We start from the raw sequence: 20,245 nt of genomic DNA, 5'->3' as shown, positions 1-20,245 counted from the left end.
TAGTCTTTTGCAATAATGAAAACTTGTAATTTTAGTAGCAGTCAATCTCAATACATAGCCAACTGTAATTTGCTTCAGATTTGACTGATCGTTTCAAATCCTTATAAGGGCATAACAGGTTTTCTGTTTTGGTTTTGGTTTTCTCTGTGGAATGAAGCCATTCTGTTTTTTAGTATAGCGACAGCTAGACTTGTGATATTAGCTATTTTCTCATTAGTGATTTTTAGTGCTACCCACAAACATTGTGGCAACATAAAGTCCATTTTCATCACTGCATATTTGCAGAACCATTTTTAGACAATGCTTGAAGAGTTGGAAATCACTAGTGAAAAAATTGCCACCAGCAATATTAGACTCATTGACTTGTGTATTAACATCTAATAACGTATTAAGCTTCCAGGGGAATTTCTGAGTAAATGTTTCTATGATTGCACTGTTTGTACTGCAATATGAAACTTTTGGTTTCATCACAATATACACCTCTACCTCTTATAACACTTCAGGTCGTCTAAACTACCATGATAGTGGAGGTCTTCCTCTTCTTGCTCTACATTTGTTCAGATCGCGATATTGCTCCCTATCACTGGGGGGGCGGGGGGAGAGTTCAAATTCAACTTTGAAAAGTAAATAAAGGGTTACAACTTCTACCCGGGCGGGATTTTTGAAGTCCTACACTGGGATTTTCCATTTGCAGCACCGGGGAAGTGATAGCACAAAAGAAATGGTTTCTTCCGAGCCAGTCGAGGTATCCCCACACGTAGCCCTTTGTTATCCAATTACGGGGGGGGGGGGAGTTTTTAACCCTCTGTCTTCCGGTTAGGTGGCTAATAGAACACTTTGTAATAAAAGGAAGGAGAGAAATACTGCATCATTCAAAGTCTGTTTTAATGTATTTCGCTACAGTTAGGGAAGTACGGTTCCTTTAAGGTGTCCCGAAGCAGAATTAGACCTGCAGCAGCAAGGCAGAAACCAGTGTGCGCTTCACCGCATGCCTTAACGTGATGCTAGAAACTTCAGGGTTAGAAAGGTTTCCACCAGGCCCCTCAGAGTGGCGGTGTGGAACTACATTCTTTCTCTGCCAGGGGCTGGCTTGAGGAGGAGGAGGAGGAGGAGGGGGAGGAGGAGGGAAAGGCGGCGGCCCTTGGAAGTTTTGTCTGGGCTGTCTCTCGCTTTTGTGTCCATCTTCGGTTGGGGAACAAGGAGGAGACTCCTGGACAGAGGCTTTGCTCGAACGAACGGCTGGACCTCAATGGTGGCGGGCTCGAGGACCAGCCCCATCGTTGCGGCCGCTACGAAGCCGCTTTGTTTCGCGGTCCCGGCTCTTTGCCTCCAGTGATGGGACCCACCGCGACTGCTCCTGCTCCTGCTCGGGCAACGACTGCATCGCCACTTCTTTCTGCCGTGGCTTGCCCAGCGGCACTGCAAGCAAGTTTTCGCCAGTAGCGGCCGTTCCCGCGGACCCGTCTCCGCTACCCATTTTCTAAGCGTCCTGTCCAAGACCCGAGCGGCTTTCCTTTCTCACGGCGGAACAAGGGGAGCAACAGCGAAGCTTTTGTGTTTCGCTTGCTGTCGGATGGTCCCGCAGCGTGGCCAGGGAAGCCCCTTTGGGATACCCTGGGGCAGTAGGAAAACAAAGCTTTGGGCTGCTGAACTCTTCTTCGCGGTTCTGACCATAGAAGCTCCAGCTGAGTAGCCTGGACGGTTCTCTTCCATCAACTTCTGAATGATTTAGGACGCTGCTGCTGCTTATATTAAGCTAATATTGGATTTACAAATTTGGAAGTGTTGGAGGCTTTTGGAAAAGGCTTCCCTGTCCCCGTCTTCTATCAGCTTTCCCGTTTGGCATGAGACTATCGAAAGGCTCCACCTGGAGACAATGTTTGCAGAGTTTGTTCATGTCTATCTCTTTGGCTTGATATGTCTCTCTTCAGGTAACCGCGCTCCCTATATGCTTCTTTTTTAGTATTGTAGAAAGATTCTCAGTTTTCTCCTGCCGGCTTCCAATTCAGAGCAGAAACTAAGGCAACATAAAACCCTTCTGATTCGTACTAAGATTGTGAATAGAAATTGATCCAAGTGTTTGACTTTGGAAACAATGGAAAAATTGTAAAAGCACTTCATTGTAATCTTCAGGTTGTCCAGTAGTGAGCATTTGAAAGTTTTAACAACAATGTTGTCTGATCTATGCAACTTCAATTCTCCCCCACCTTCCCACTTTTTCCTGATGCAGATAACTTTCAGTCTCTGGTATAAGTATCTTCTTTCCTTCTCATCTACCCAACCCCCATGGATAGGCATATGGTCTGGTTTTCACCCATGTTTGGAAGTAAAGGCAGGCAGTTGGTACTGGAGAACTGGTTTGTAGATGCCTTTGCACCGGGCACCCCAGTCTGCATACGAAATAAATACCTAAGAGGTTCGCTATGTTCTGGGCCTTCTTTTTGAATGCTGAGGTCTTGAGGATTGTGGTGCTACTGACCTATCCTGTATATATTCAGTCAGGCCTTCCATTATAGGAATTTATGCAGTAGTATAAAACACACTTATGGCATCTTTCTGCATGGGAATAAAAAGTTAGTGTGTATCCTGTAGCATAAACTGTTATTCTTCTCCTCCCACACAAACATAAGTCCATCCTGCTTACATCAGCCACTCTGATCAGTGAAGGCACAGTTTTATGAGTGCAAAAGCTGTAATTAAAGCAGGTATAAAGAACTTACATTTTTTTTCCTGTTTGTAGGATGTAAAGTAGCTGTATATTAGATTCAGAGATTTTAAGGTGGGGGGAAGGAAAAAAGCTAGATGTTGGAAGCCATTTTTTTAAAAAAAAAAACCTTTATTAATTGTATGTGTTAATTTGCTGGAGGGAAGCAACAGATTTATTGACATTGATGAAAATAAGGGACCTCACTATATTTATATGGATGTTTATATGGATGCAAGTTTAATTACATTAATTTAGTTTACCACCAGGTAAATGAACAGTTCAGGCCTACAACAGTTTGATTGTGAGTTACCATCACTTGAAAAAATGGGATTTCTAAAGAAAGGATGCTGGGGATCGAAACCATCTCACAGCCTATTTATACTATTTGTACATAGTATAAATACTCACAGCCTATTTATCCCATGTGTACATTAATATTATGTTTGGACTTAAAGCCTATTATTTGATAATCTCACTTTATCCACCCTGAAGAGTCTTCTTTTAAGCAATTTTAGCCTGGGTGCAAATTTGCCATATTCACATGTCGGTGTGCAATAACTTTAAAGGAATATATAAAGTGGCCTAGTATGAATATTCAGAATATTGAACCTCACCATTACCTGAAAAATAACCATGGATTTTCTGCATCTCTCTGGCAGCCTGACACATGTGTTAAATTGTTCAGTTTGACCAGAAAAAATTGTTACAATCCCATGAAAGCTATTATCTTGATCAGAGGTGATATGAGAACAGACTGGAGAGGAAAATAAACCACTTCTTATGTGCTCAATGGGAAATAACCCACAGGACAGAGTTACTGTTCAGTAGGGCAGCTGGCTACTGCTTGGTAAGAACAGGACAGGTGATTAGTTGAATCTGAATGCTTTTTTTTCCCCCTTAAATTCTTGAGTAATGTGGCTTAGGGAATTTCCATTATTTTATGGAATGCTCTTTACCAGAAGGTTGGATATAAATCACAGTCCTTGAGAAGAAGTAGACTGGTTTAGCTCTGATTCAGATGTGGCAGCTTCAAATTATAGTCAAGTATCTTTGTGATCAGTTTTTATTTGCCTTTTTCCAAGTTTGTTCTTATGTGAATTACAGATCAAATATTGTTAAGAATAAAAAAGTATCATGAAAGAAATATGAATATTACTGGTGATTAATCATTTTTATTTTATAAAACAGAGTTTATCAGCATTGGAAAGTTTTATTGTAAAGACAACATAGTCTTGTACCAATGTGGCATAGTTACTTCATTTTGAAAAGCTTTCCAGCTTTTTAATCCTCCTTTATAGTAATTTTATGAGATATGGTGACACTTGCTTTTTGTTTTTATGTTTTAAAATACAGAGTGATGTATAGATTAAAATTACTGGTAAGCTATGAACTTTCCTAACCTTGAGATAATTGAAAAGTTTATTTGTCCTGTAATTCCCTTATAGTAAATGCCAACGATCTAAAAGCTGGGTAATTTACCATTTCTTAAATTTTCATTTCTGGTTTATATTTGTTATGGATAAAATTAGATGATAGTGAAAAATCTTTGGGTCAAATTGTGATATAATTTTAACCCAATATGTATTTGGTAATAATTCATGGAGAGAAAACCATAAGCTGTAGTGCCATCTAGTACATAGTACTGGAAGTTAGTGAAATTTATCCCTAGTGAGAATTGTATCCAGAAAGTGGAAGAGGGGAGTGTTTGTAGAATATCTTGATAAAACCAACTCTACATAGATTTTCAAGCAATATATTCATGTATTTTTATCATTTGCTTCAATCTATAATATTGCCTAGGACCAAGCTGAGAAATGTCAGGTTTGGTGATATAAGACAAAGGGTTATTGATTTAAAATATTATGTAGAGAAGTAATAATAGAAACTTATTTAACAGCATTGGTCTCTGTCAGTATCTTTAACATGAGATTCTGAATATTTTATGATAAGCATATTTGTGTAACTCTATGAGTAAATTTCATTGGAATTAGAATTGGCCAATGATATACACTGACTTTTAATAATTATAGTTTTAACCTATACTGTGTATCACATGGATTCTCAAACTCTGTGGTACCACAACCACTTGGTGTGTCTTCTGCAGTTAGTGAAGCAAACACTAGAGCAAGTTTTGACATACTTTTGTCTGCATGCACCTGCTTTTTTTTCCAAAATGTTTGTCCGTGTGTGTTGCACAAAACTGCCTCGGCTTGTGACCCAGTTTGAGATCTCTGCCTTAACATATTATATTTAACAAAGTGTTGTTTATATAGAAAAAACAAAGTGCTTAAATATTGTATTACAGTTAACACAGGTCTGCAAATTTAAATATTCCTGCCAATTAAAAATCTGTGACTGATAATTATCCTTGATAATTCTTGTAGTTAGCACTAGTTACTTTTAATGTTTTCACTCTTCTGTTCTGTTCTATTTGTAATAATAAAAAAAATCTTTCAGTAGAGAAATTTAAAGGTAGCTCACAAATTTAAAAGTGTTAACTTTTTTTTGTTGCTGTAAGCATTTTTTTCAACTTATTTTCATATAACACTTTTTTGTCCTTAATTGTCCCAGGTCAAAGTTTTGATTGGGATGTGTTTGCTAGTTACACAGCTTTATTGTCCCAGCAAAGAATGCAAATCAGTAAGGATCATGATAAAATCTTGGCTCATGTACGAAGTAGTTTAAAAAAGTTGGAGAAGCACAGTAAACTAAATACAAACTTTTTAAAAAGTTAGTTTTCATCAGTTTGTTGTATTTTTATTTTATATATTATGAATACACACACACACACACATACATACATACTACCAAAACCTAAAAGACACTGTTCTTATCCATGCTTGTCCATGTGTAAAATGCTACTGAGGACCCAAGTATGGTTTTTGTTTAATGATTCAAATGCTAATATTTAAACTTTTAATATAATTAAGACTGTGTGCACACTTTTCTGTATGAGAAAAGCTCCATTTGAACATTGTGGGGTCATGACTGGGGAAATATGCATAAAAATGTACCCTAAAGCTCTTCAGCTGCTTCTTTATACCAGATTGGTGGAAGGAAAAATAATTGTAATATCTCCATTTTTGTAATTTAATTGAATCATGATTCTGATTGTATTATTTTCACTCAAGAATGAGGATAGAAGTTTTTCTGGATGTAAGTAAATTACAGTAGCAGACACATAAACATAGCTAATTAGGTTCTAAATAAAGTAAAAGAAACCTTGATTTTTCCAATGTGTCATTAAGTAACAATGTTAAAATATAAATTGTTTACAACGTTCATTTGCTTCAAAGAGCAACTGTTTTATGCATGGTGCTTTTTAGTGGTTAAGTACTAGTAATCATATCCAGACTTAACCATTGCTACATAATCATATTCTGAGTTCAAAATGTAACTATTCCTGCCTATTGTGTGTGTGTGTGTGTGTGTCTCTGTGTTTATTTTGTGATGGTTCTGTTAGTAAGATGAATACTTCATTTTTATGTGACTACACTGTTGAGAAGTGCTTATACAATTTGTATTGTAACTTTCTATTTTTCACATTTACATTAGAAAGGAATACTTGGATAATCAAAAACAACACACCTTTTAACTACCAGTGAGATAACTGTAAATCACCCTGAGTCAACTGTGATGTATAAAACTGTAGCTTAGTACAGTAACTTTGGGTGCTTGTTGTATAATTCTTCATGCTGGGACAATATGGTAGTCTATTTATACATCTGTTTTGTCTCTTTTGTTTCAACTTGTGTAACTTCACTGTGAAACATATCATCTTGGTTAAGCTCCTACACCTGCTGTGGTCTTCCGTACGCACCCAATAAATCAAAAGTTGGCTTTGCTTTATGGAGACTAACACCTGCTTCCACATCTTTACACCATGGTATTTTACCCTGATCTGGGGTAAAACTTATAGAGTAGAGAAATATATTATATATAAATATTATTCCTCCAGAGAAATTTGAAATGTGTATTGTTGTTTAAGGCAGCATATGATTTTTCTACCTATGTATATACCAACCAGTTGCAATATAAACATTTTTTTTAACTCTGTGTGTGAGTAGTAATGATGTGTTTCCTGTTAAGATGTACTTGCCAGCATGGAAGAAAAACTCTATATGATAGTGACCTTAAGGCTATTTTGTTATCAAACACATCTGCAGAATCTGATGGTTTCATCAGAATGATGTATAACTTCTGCCCTTTATGTGCATGAAAGTGATGTCATTATGCAAGGTGAAAATGGATAGATTTTGCATCAGGATGCTGTGTCACTCATTTTTTTTCATTTGTCCCACCTCATGGATTATTGTGTTAGTTAGCCATCTTTGAGCAGGGTCCACCTGTGTAAAACTGATTCGTGTCCTTCAACTGTAAAGTTCAGTATCCTTAAACTACTGCCAGATATTCCATAATCAATTTCTTGTGATTTTATTCTGATGCTTTAAATGGAGTATCAAAACATATAATCAAATTGATTTAATCATTCTCTTTGGTTGCTGCCCAACTCTAACCAACTCTGGGCAGCTTGTAATAATAGAGTAACATAAAAGCAGCAAAAAAACAAAACAAAACAAACAACAACTACAAAATCACATGAGAGCAGTCCCAAAAAATAAAGCAAGCATAAAACTTTACAAACGGGAGTCCCATCCACCATACCCAACACCTGAGAAAACAGCCAGGTCTTCAAGGCCTTCCTGAAAGGTTTTTAGAGTGGTAGCTGTATGGATTTTGGGGGGATGTGATTACAGAGGACAGGCACTGTTTCATAATTCAGTGGCAATTATATAGCAGCAAGCTTTGTATCGAGTATAAGTGGATAATGTTAATACTAAATTACTGTTTGCTTTGATGCTACAATAATTTGGTATTAATATCCACATATATCAGTTTCACCCCTCTACCTTTAGGAGGCATGTCAGAATCATATGAAAATAATATGTCAGTATAAAACATTAAGTGTTCAGCTCTTGGAGTTCATGAAAGTTATCAATATTACAATAAAATATGCTAGTCAGGTATTTTTGAATGCTTTCTCAGTTATTTTGGGCCTAAGATTGAGTTTATATGAAGTAAAAACATGGGCAATTTTTCCCCTTTCAATTTTGAAGAACAGCCCACTGGGAAATGAACTAATGTTAGTAATATCAGTGGCAGAATGTTTCTGTTGTACTCATGTATGTTTAAGATCTGTTTCTTTAGTTCATGGGCAAATCCTTCCCATACTGCTTTCAACAGTGACTTTACTGAAACTGAAAGACACCAAAGTTTTGTAATCTGTAATATATTAATGTGGACTGTTATTTCTTCATTACAAGGTGGATATCTGCTGTGTGTGCTTTTTTCCAACTAGGCAAAAACCTTGATTAGAGGGTAAAAATCACTTCAAAGTGTAGAAGGGAATTTACTACTGTTGGAATTCTGAGGCAAACTTATGATCTGTCTGTTAAAGCTGTTAGTATCCTAAATTGATAAAGGAATAAATATAGTTAAATGTATCAAAATGGCAGATGCCAGAAGTACTATATATTAGTACTTCTGTAATTAGTCAGTCTTTAATCTATAGCTTTATATATATATATATATATATATGTGTGTGTGTGTATGTATGTACGTATGTATATATTATATTCTGTTGGGAAAGGAATTTAAATGTAAATGAGACAACAGATATATCCAAATTATGCTGCTGATCCATATTCATTCCTCCGTTCCCTTGAGAAGTTGCAAAGAAAAAAGCTGAGTAGCAGAAACATAACATGGTGCTCATTCTGAATTTCATTCTGCTGCCTAGTATTAAGGAGTATGAGGAACATTCACATTTATTCTAAATTAAAATTAAGTTGAAATGAACATGCTCTTCTTTTTTTCCATTAGCATGCAATTACAATGGTGATATAATTGTACTTCTGTTTTTTGCCAAGCTTTCAGCAGGAGGGAGGGAACGGAGCCTTGGGTAAGGATTTTTATTTTTTATTTATTTTTTTTAATCAAAGAATTTTATGAAATCTTAAATTATTTAATTTGGTTTAAGAATTAGGTTAGGGTTGCCTAATCACAGTTTAGGCACGCCACTGTTTGTTCATTCTATAGTGTTTTTGTTTTTAGAAAACATAGAATGCTTTTACAACTAATATGTACCCAGAGCAATATATAGATACATTTAATAAAATTAAACATCTATGAAACCAAAATATAATGATGGAAGGAAAAAAAAATAGAAATTGCAATGAGACAGTCTAATATTACCTATTCAAAGGTTGGTGCAACCCTGTCTTTATCAGCTGTTTGTAGAATACTAAAGAATGCAAAGGCCTTTTCCAGTGTTTCTGCCAGTGTAAGAACTGAGCCTCATAAAAAAAAAAAAAAATGTTGTAAGCAAGATCATATGCTTGTATGAAATAAATATTTGGGGTTTGGGATGTTGAAAGAACCTTAATCAAGAAGATATTATTTGGCATAAAGTGATTTACAGTTAAAAGAATGTCACAGTATGCCAGAGGCTGCTTCATTCCCGCTTCCCCTTTCTTGATTTCCTTTTTCTTTTGATTAACACAACTTAAGCAATGAATCTGAATCCAAACATGTTGTAAATCTAGCCTTTGGGTTCTTGAAACAAACCAACTTCACAAGTTACCTTTTGAAATTTACACATTTTAACAAAATCTAGTTAAGTTTAGTCATAGACTGTTCTCATATTCAAACTTGAACAAACGACTCAAATCTTCTGCCCTCTTTCCTGGATGGGTAGGGAGATGCATCAGTATAAGGTTTACTGCAAGTTACTTTCACAATATTAAATCATAGGTCAGAGTTTTATGTAAATACTTTATTTATATAATAGACTAAAGTTTACTTAATTTAAAAATTACAATCCTGTTCACAATTTACTAAAAATCTTCCTTTGCTGTTCCTAATCATGCTAACAAATGCATTAAATTCTATATGCCTACTATTTAAATGAGAGCCAGTTTGATTTAATGGTTAAAGCACAAGGCTAAAAGCCAGAAGACTGTGAGTTCTAGGCCCGCCTTAGGAATGAAGCCAGCTGGGTGACCTTGGTCCAGTCATTCTTTCTTAGCGCTAGGAAGGAGGCAGTGGCAAAGCACTTCCAAAATCTTGCCAAGAAAACTGCAGGGGCTTGTCCAGGCAGTTGCCAGGCACCATCTTTTTTTTTTAATGGCATGTATTATTTTATGCTACCGTTGAATATACATTAATGATTTATTCCTCAGAATGTTTGAGATAAATATTCACTTTCATTCTTCAGAAAATCTGATAATTAGAGAATTGGAGGGAATTATTTGGGTCATCAAGTCTTAACTGTGCTTCAGTGCAGGAAGCCGGTTTTTCAGTTTTTGAAACTGAACCAGTTTTTAATAATCCTCCTTAAAGTGTGGACCTAGTACACACTTTTTGTTTTCTAAGTGAAGAACTTTGCATTTGTTTAAGTTTTGATTTGCTATTACCGATGCCATCAGGATTTTTCTGACTTATATATGTCTTTCAGGGTTTTGGGTGTCCCAAGCAATTTTATGTAATCGGTATTTGGGAGGCTTTCCTTCTCCTTATTCACCAGTTAATTAATTAAAATGTTGAAGGCAGGCCCCAGAACAAAACCTTGAGGCATTCTATTCAATATTGATGATGGACTATTGATGAGAACTCAGGAGTATGATTTTCAAACAGCTGCATATTCACTTAATTGTCATGCCATACAGTTCCAGAATTTCTCAGATATCAAGGTTTGGCTAGTTCCTTCAGTAGTCTAGGATGTAATTCACATAGTTCTGGAGATTTAAACTCATTCAGTCTAAACTTATTCTTTGACCATGTTTTACTAATATCATGCTCCAATCCTGGGCCTTCCACAGTGTGCTCTTCAAAATTTCCTAATGAAGCACATACTTTGTTGTTGAAAGAGACTGAACCAATTCAACTGACATGAAGAAAAACGAAATTTCTCGACATTACATAAATATGCTTTTTTTGTTCTTGTGTTAAAATTTAGAAAAAGTAAGACGTATATCCCCATTAGTAGATGGAGATATTAATTGGCATTACAGATTTATAGGATAAACCTATCACGAGTTTTCAGTTTCTTTAAAAAAAAAGTTTTAGTGCATTTAGGCTGTACTGTATATGCCCATTATTCACTAATGGTTTGTTTATATGATTTGTATCACCATAATAAATAAAGCAAGACTTAGAAAAGAACATTATATGAGAAGTTATTTCCATATTAATAAAACATCCCACACAGCAGCTTCATTTATCACCATGTATACAAGCCAACTTTTTAACTCAGCCATTTCATTGCATCTTCACAAAATTCATTACTTGACTAGTTTGACTTGCAAACAACATCAAATTCATGATTGTTTGTTTTATGCCTGCCAATTAAATGCAGAATCTGTTCGATACAGTTTCTTTTCTGAGAATTGAACATGGCATGTGTTGTTGCTCTTTAAGAATGGATCTGATGGGCATATGATGAGGATGTTGGCACAAATATTAACTTCTGGCTGAACATACAGCATTTCTGAGGTTTGTCTACTCCACCCAGACATCTGCTGTAACTAGTCTTCTGTGCTATACTTGTTAAAGCTTGCTGCAAAAGCCTCAAAGTAATAATTCACCATCCCACTTTTGAAAAGCTACAATAAAGAAAATTTTAAATAGAGGTCTCTGTAAGTGGAAATATATTTTGCAGGGATGGGGTGAGGCACAATGTATTTTTTTTTTTAAGTAAGAGTTAGTGTTCAGGCATATGTATCCAGTATTATCTGTACTTACATATTTAGTATTAGAAGGTATCTGGGGTCAATGTTTTTGTATTAAAGCTGATAATTTATGGATGAAGGTTGAAAGTAAAGTAAAGAGGTATACTCATTTTTGGTTTTCTCTCAAATAATATTTAGTTTATGTGTAGCTGGAGGATATTTTATGTTGATTAACAGATTTAATTTTCTAGGACAAAACTGGGTGTTTCAGACCTCTACCATAGTTAAAATATAGATGCTGTGAACAATATTTAAAAAAGATGGAGATGATTTTGCACATAAGAAAAGAAGCATGAAAGTCACACAAAATTATTAAACAACTAGACTGATTGAAAGGCTGCATACTTACAAGTAATAAACAAACACTGCAAGGGATAATAGTCACTGAATAAAACCTTATTTTCAGAAATCACAATTGTACATCTTGTTAATATGAACATATACTTTAGTTTAACAAGTCACACTTTCAGCTTTCGTAAGGATTTAACATGTTTTTTCCTAAGTTATGTTATAGTTTATTTAATACTTTTTATAGTAATATATCTTGTAAGAAGTATAACCTTAAAACAGACAGTTGTTTATTCACATCTTAATTATTGAAGAACTCCATTCCAGGGGGAGCAGCTGTTATGGGTTGTTTTATAGGCTCAAGGGAAATTGTTGTTTAGATTCACTTTGCTTGGTTCAGCAAAATAAATACAGCTTGAAAAGTTGGTGTATTGACCAATTTTTATACCTGAATGCACCCTAGAAATAAAAGTAAACACTGAATCTTGAATCTGGGTGGCTTATGGATAAAAAGTAAAAGAAAACAATATATCAAGAGGAAAAAGAAGACAGCTAACCACAACAAGACCCCCAAAGACAATAATCAATACAAGGGGCTCAACCCACCATTTTAGCTCAGGGCCTGGGAGAATAACCATGTCTTAAGCATTTTACAAAGGCTCAGCAGAGTGGATCAAATCTCTGGGGAGATATCATTCCACAGGACAGGAACCATCATCAAGAAGACATGCTTCCTATGTCCCATAAGATGATACTAATAATAGATGGGAACTGAACCATGCCCATTCTAGCTGACATGGTTTGATAGGTGGAAATATATGGAGACTGGTGGTTGTTTAAGATATGAGAGAGAGAGAGAGAAATAGAAAAATATATATGGCCTCTCAACTCATCTTAGTGATTCTTGGCAGCTAGCAACAGTTAATAACACAACATAGCAAGAAATAAATACCTACTTGTCAGTCAAGATAGATCACTTGAATTCAGATGTTCAGGACTTTCTAAGAAGTTGCCAGCACTTAACCCAGAAAAATGGATTGATTGAATAACTCTTACTGGTTTGGTTAATGTTAGATAAATGTGTCACGTGAACACATCTTTGAAATACATTTGAGACTGGTGGTCAGAATGGGACTTCACAAAATCTGTATTGCTAATATAAGTATAAAATGTAACTCTACATCATTATAAATTTCTTTTTTAGAGGCAGCCCCTTGTACTGTACATTATATTATCCTAATCTTGAAGTTATCAAGACATTGAATAGTAGGCCAACGCAGACTCTCTTTATTCAGAGACATTACAGATTAGATGTGAGCCACTGCACTCCCCAGAGGCCATTGAATCTCCGAGCATATTGCTCTGACCTGAACTTTGAGGTAACATGTAATGTCATCCAAAATTGGAAGAATACTATTTTGGACTGTCTGTTTATTAGGTCTTATCCAGGCCATCTTTAAAAGTGGAAGCATTCCATTGTTTTATCTAATTTTGATGGAGAAAAAAAATGGCAGGTCATCAATATATTAATTATATCCTCTCTGAAGATCTATTTTATTTCATGTAAATGCTAAAAACAAAATGACATTACTGATAACTTGTGATATTCATATTACAGTGTAGTGTCTCGTCATTACTTCAGAAGTAATACAATTCAGTTCCTTGAACCAGAACCCAGTTCTATTTTGAAAAATACTGTTTTTAATGATACTAAAATTGAGAAAAGATTCTGGAAAATGATTATGATCATGCAGACAGCTAAAATTCTTATGGACAAATAATGCTTTGAAATAAAAATGAAATGGTTCTGTCTCAATGCACTTGTGTTGAATATAACTTCAATATAGTTAAGGTGAATATGGATTACTATCCTGTTTTTAAGAAATACTTTAGTACAAAAAGGAGGTTAGTCAGAGAATTGCTAACAATTGTTCAGTTTCCCCTTTTTGTTTTTATGTCCCATGCCATACTGTGACAAAGGGAAACTTTTTTAAAGACAATTTATTGATACTATCTCATTTTAAAGAGTGCTCCAACTTCATTGTGTGAATATACAGATTTTATTTATTTATTTATTTGTTTTTCAAATTTCTATTACTGCCCACCTCTCCCAAAAGGGGGACTCTGGGCAGTTTACAATAAAATCAAAATTTTAAAAAGCATATACATTATAGTATCACAAATCAAGAAATAAATAGAAAATAGATATAAAACCCAAGAGGCAAAGATTTTATTTGTTGGGGAAAATTCTAGAGATAATGTTGTTTCCAAGTAAATTGATAGTGAACTGGCATAAACTTTTTATTCTCATTCTGTAAATGTTCAAATCCATATCTAGCTGGGAAAATGACTAGAAGGTTTTGAGCATGTCACTGTCTTTCAGCCCAACTAGATCTCTTGTGAGAATAAAAATGGAGGAAGTAGTACCATATATTAACAATGGGTTAGAAATCTAAAATGTATTAAAATGTATTTCATATTTAGATTAGATGTTTGTATTTCTTTACTAAAGCGATTCTTAACTGATAGCAGTGTTTTTTTGCTTAATACTAATGTCATTTTGTGTTTTTGATAGAAAGTATCTATAAAAATGGGAATTTCAGTTAGGACAAGCTACATACACTTTTAGGTTTCAGGATGTGTGTGTGTGTGTATGGATGTGTGTGTGTGTGTGTGTGTGTGTGTGTGTGTATATATAAGATTTTTTTTTCTTTACGAGATTTATTTTTTAGAGAAGAAAAGTAATAAATTGAGGAAACTACCTCTTTGCTGCTAGAGTAATACAAAGAAAGCTGTTTCTCCAAGCTCATGAATCAAGAGTGAAGGGTGATTACCTTAGTCTGGCTGCACTCCATGTAATTTTAGAGACTAGAATGTTGTTACAAGCAAAGAAAGGTGAAAACATAGTAAAGTTCCACTGAACGACTTTTACAGCTTTGAGCTAATGTACACAAACAAAGAAACTCTTGTTTTCTTCCCTCCATTATATGTGTAATGAGAGAAAGGTGAAAATTAGGCAGTCTTGAAATAGAGTTGACACTATTCACTTCCTTAAATTTCACATAGAAAAAAAAATCATTGAAAATATAATTGTCACATTTAGATCTTTTTTTAAAAAAAGTTATTTAGGAGATCCACATTTAAAATGACTTTGTATTCCGTAGCACCAAGGAATACAAAGGGTGAACTGTAAATTTTATATGTCTGTTTTTGCTTTTTGAATTTGATTTCTTGAAATTATATAGAAAGAATAAAATTACACATAAAGCTAATAGACTACATGAATACCTCAGTGATGAAGGAAAGCACTTTTAATATTTCTTATTAAATCAATAAAACACATGAACATTTTTCCTTGTAAAATTTGTTTTTTTTTTTTGGTTTGAGTTTACATTTTTGTTGTAAATGAATGAGATTTTTTTTCATGTGAAATGTATTCTTAATTAGTTGTTATTTGGATTTATGTAGCTGCTCTTCTCAAATACATGACTCTTGGGTAGCTTACGGCAATTAAAACAACATAAGAACCAAAATACATTATAAAAAGATATCAAAGCATATTTAAAAAGTCTTACTTAAATCCAGTCCTGAGATACATTATCTAAAATGATTCTAAATGCTAAAACAGTAATTAATACCAATCCTTCTTCAGCAGTTTAAAACCTGAAAGTGTTACCATACAGTTTATGATGTGGAGTTTCCAGAAGCAAGTGTTAGCAGTGTCATTCAATTTCTTAGATGAATATTCATAATAGAGTTCCCCAGAGTAATAAAATAAAACATGAATTTCAACAGTATTAGGACAATTGCTATGAATTAATTAAATGATATATTTACATTTGGTGAGCCCTTTTGTCGATATTGTCCTAAATTACAGACGGTTCTCATTTAACAACCACTTGTTCAGTCAGCCTTTGAACTTACGACAGAGCTAAATGAGTGTTAGTTATGACTGGTCCTTGTACCTGTGTTGGTCTCAGTGTCCTTGCAGTCATGTGATCGCAATCCAGGCGCTTGGCACCTGGTTTGCAATTATGACATTGCAGCATCCTGCAGTCATGGTGATTGCTGTTCGTGACCTTCTTTGCTGGCTTCCTACAGGCAAAGTCAGTGGGGAAGCTGGCAGGAGGTCACAAATGGTGACCATGTGATATCCTTGCTTAAAGTTGGCATGGGATTTGCTTAAAGACAGAAACCGCAAGTGCCGGAATTTCTGTCTCAAAGCAGTGCAGCAACGTCATGTTGTACTTTATGACCACATCATTTAGTAACAGAAATTCTGGTCCCAATTACTTTTGTTATCTGTGGACTATCTATATAGCATTTGTGCCTCCTAGCAAAATTTTATTCTTTGAAAGGTAATAGTCAAATGCAAATATATGTGTTTGCATTTAGATAGCATTTAAGGAATTATTTTTCCTCAATGATTATATAAATGTATTTTCTATGAAGAGGACCATTTGGACAAAGTGTGAGTGAATATCTATAACAGCCCCAAACAGCAAGTTGAGTGGGAAAGGACAGCTGAGTCAGAAATACACCAGGAGGTGTATTTTGTCCATAGGAAGACAGTTTTAAAGTGGAGGCTGAATAGTCATACTGGTGCTGTTTGGATTTCATGGCCAAAAATATTTTTTTCCAATGACATGAATATATGATATAGGCTTGCACTGTTCAGATCATTGTGTATAGTTAAGAAACCAACTGTACAAATTAAGGGACACTCAAAGGAACAGCAATCAACCATACTTTGCAGCCCATCTTCCCTCTCTTGTATCATCTACCTTGGCCAAGTCATGGGTGTTTTCTTAGCTTCCATTTGGGATGGGGTGAGGTACGTTGCTGGTGGCAAAGCAGACAAGTCACCAGCCAGTCTGCACAATGCACTTTTCTCCATCTCATATATACCCAGCCAAGAAGTGTTATCTTAGTCTCTAGTCATAGAGGACAGAATGATCTACTGGGGACAGAAGGAACTGTGAACTTTATGTACAAATTGCTTGCATATGCTAAAAATTGCCAAGTCAGAGGAGAAGAAAACAGGAATGATATAATAAATTAAAGCTATTCTTGCTTTAGCTAACCTGATCTTTTGGAAACTGCCAGTTAGTTCCCTCTTGCTGAATATATCCATAGTGACATTGCATGTTTAGGAAAGAATAGTAAATTTGATGACATAGCCTAAGGTGGGAGCATGGAATAGTTCTCATTACCAAGTAACACTATGAAATGGAGCTTAGGAGTTTGTCAGTAGCCATATCTGATTTCAGTCTTCTATATATCCTGTAGTGAATATTGGATTAAGGGAGTGGCAGATTTATAGAGAAAGTGGTGATCTGGTTATTTTGAATGTGTGACATTATTTAAATGTCAGTGTAAGCCTTGTAATTGTCTTTTTGAGATACTAGATGATGTTTGTATGAGTCTATGTTGGTTCAGTCAAGATGTGGCTTGAGGTTTGAGAGAAAGAGCAACTTCCTATTTTCTGTTTGGTCAGTTACCATGCCCTCTGTACCATCCATCAGACTGCCTAGTAATCTTCTAACTAATGACAGGAGAGATTAACACAATCTTTCTGGCCAGGTCATATGGTAAGAGAAGAAAGTATTTTAATACTTCTCCCACTTTAACAGAAGTTAGTTGAGGGGGGGGGGGGAAGCTTACATAGGAATGGAGGGGCAGAGGTGGAGTGGAAAGGAAGAATGAAGTGGATGTTTTAAATGTACTGCTGCTGTACCTCAAGCTTGAAATTGTGTTTTTGAATAAATGTGAAAATCGAATTTAAAATTACACTACTGACAATTTCTAAAGTATTTACTGAGTTGTAAATTCCCATACTTTAGTGATCCATTGGTCTGTTTAGAAACAGATGGAAAGTTATCAATGACAATTTGATTTAAATCAATACCTTTTTTGAGGATTTAAGTATCTTAAAGACCTTTTTGCCAAATTTTAACACTTGTTAAAATGTGTTAAACTTAACTGGTTGCACCTGTAGGTCTTGCCCACAGTAATGGAATCAGACCTTACAAGTAATGACACCCCAATTATGCAACACACTCCTGAATAAAATACAGCAGGTTCCAATGCTGTCTTATTTTAGAAAACCAATTTACAGCATGTTCATTCACTTATTTGCAAGTAGGCTACTACTGAATAATTTTTGTTTTCATTTTTTAAGGTACTGTATCGCTGTACTTTGCTTTTATTGATTTGTTTTTTGACGGTTTGATTGATTTTGCAGGATTCTTGGAAGAAGTAGTACCATATAGACCACAAAATAATTAGTTATTTATATTGCCTTACTTAAATCTCTCTATTTTGATTTTATAGCACTTTTAAAGTTATAAACTAACAGTTCTGGAAAGTTATCACAGTGTTCAAATTTGAAATGACAACATATGTGCAAACTAGTTTAAAAGAGGAAATCTTATAGTTCAGATAAATACATAGGAATGGTACAATGCCAATCTTACTTGGCATTGTAAATGGAAGAATGATTCTGGATGCAGTCTTTGCTTCCCATTAATTGTGCATGTTTGGAAACAGACAATTTGTTAGGGTTATGTGTTGGGGGTTAAAGATAGTTTGGATGCATTTAAAAACATTTTCTGTATTACATCACAATGCAGATGTCATGATATTGTTATGATAGTAATAAAACTAAATATGACTGCAGCATTTAATAAGATGAGTTAAGTTTAAAAATACATGGAAAAAATACTATGATTTAATGCTACTCAACATAATGGTAGGCTTTCTGAAGGAGGTTGTCCTGAATACAATTACAAATTACAATGCTAAAATAACTTTCTTTTATCAATTGTATTTGCACAATCTGATACTGATAGAAATTGAAATATGTTAAAATATGAGGTGACCATACTCTGTAACAACTGTTACAACTATGCAGGTGCTTTTACCAATTGGATAAAAGAATGCATGCGTATTTCAAACATTTGAATATTGGTTATTGGATTATTTAATGCTTAAAGTCTAAAGGAACTTTGTTTATTCGTTGAAAATATAATCTTAACATTAGGGAGCTGTCACAGTAATTGAATGCATTTAAATGGCATTGGGAAAAATGTAGGGTTTTTGTGTTTTACCTTTATAGTTGTGCAACATAGTTTAATAACTCTTTAAGAACTCAGATATTTGAGTTTTAATGGGTGAATGGAATAATAAGAGTAAGGGCTGTTATGCAGTTGTTAATCAAATGATGTGCATTCAGTCAAGGCGAATTACATTATAATAAATTTCTACTTTTACTGGCATGATTTAAAAATTACAATGTTTTGCCCTAGTGTTACCTTTTTATAGAGAAATACTCTTTTGAAGTCAGCTATTCTTTTATTTCCCAACCCCCATGTCAAATCGTATTTGACTGCTTTGATACATTGTTCCTTATTTCTTTTCCATTCCAGGGTTCAGCTACTCTGAAGAATAGGTCTTTTTTGTCATAATACCATGCTTGCTGGTGCAATTAGTAGGGCTTTTGCTAGCAGTAAGAATAAAACCACAGCCTCTCATGGATTTATATGGGAAGACACTGCAAGCTATTTTGATTAAAATAGCTTACACATTAGCAACGGCAAGAAACTACCCCCCAATACTGACCTGTGAATGCATTTTGTTTTAATTATGTTTTAAGATTATTCAGACACACACATGTATTGCTTGATGGCTGGCCATTTCTTTTCATAATGAAGTTGGTATAGTAATTAAAATGTTGGGCTAGGATTGGGGAGATCCTGGTTCAAGTTCAGCCTCAGTGAAAACACTCACTGATTTTTTTGGCTAGTCATCCTGTCTCAGCCCAATCTATCTCACAAGTTTGTTGTGGGGAAAAAAATTGAAGAGGGAGTGTCATGCATCTGCTTCTGCAGGAAAGTTGAGGTATAATGGTATTAAATGAAATTATATGATAATATCTAGGATGGTTGGTAGTTGTTTCCTTAAGAGATTAATAAAATAGTTTCATATACAGTTTGAAAGAGAGAGCTACTGGGCTTTGGAAAATGACAACTCTTGTCTTCCTGCCTAGGAAGAAGAAGCTAATATAAAGCCTTGTGCATGACTGTAGGAATGAGAATTGGCAAAGAGGAACATGAGAATTAAGAGGAAAGCTGAAATCTATTAGTGTTTAGTACCTTTCTAGACTCCTGTAGGGTATATAATTTCATGCATGCATTAAGGATCAACTTGTGTATCAGTAAATATTAGAAATTCTGTGTCTTCAATTCTGAATAGTTATTTTACTGCACACAAATGTAGAATTTTCTTAAAGTTATGATAACTGAGATGAAATAATACCTATGGGATCATTGATCTTGTCTTAAATACATGAGAACTCCAAGTACGGAAGCTTTGGCAAGTCCATTTCTTGTATGATTTGTATATGTAAATAGCGAATAAAATTATATAAATTTTAAATGTTCTAAAATAGGGTCAGTGTGAC

At 34.8% G+C, this 20,245-nt stretch overlaps 1 protein-coding gene across 1 annotated transcript in view; it reads left to right on the top strand.

The window, feature by feature from the left end:
• Positions 1 to 1,177: 1,177 nt before the first annotated feature.
• The window catches only part of ROBO1 (roundabout guidance receptor 1), a 252,082-nt gene continuing 233,014 nt past the window's right edge, over positions 1,178 to 20,245 (top strand). Inside the window, exon 1 of the mRNA XM_063305489.1 lies at positions 1,178 to 1,931. Coding sequence (XP_063161559.1) covers positions 1,877 to 1,931 — 55 coding nt within the window. The 5' untranslated portion in view covers positions 1,178 to 1,876. The remainder of the gene's footprint in view (positions 1,932 to 20,245) is intronic.

This window comes from Candoia aspera, chromosome 5, assembly GCF_035149785.1.
Source record: "Candoia aspera isolate rCanAsp1 chromosome 5, rCanAsp1.hap2, whole genome shotgun sequence".
Taxonomy (NCBI): Eukaryota; Metazoa; Chordata; class Lepidosauria; order Squamata; family Boidae; genus Candoia; species Candoia aspera.
Note: the sequence above shows the minus strand (reverse complement) of the source record. Positions and strands in the feature narration are given on the sequence as shown.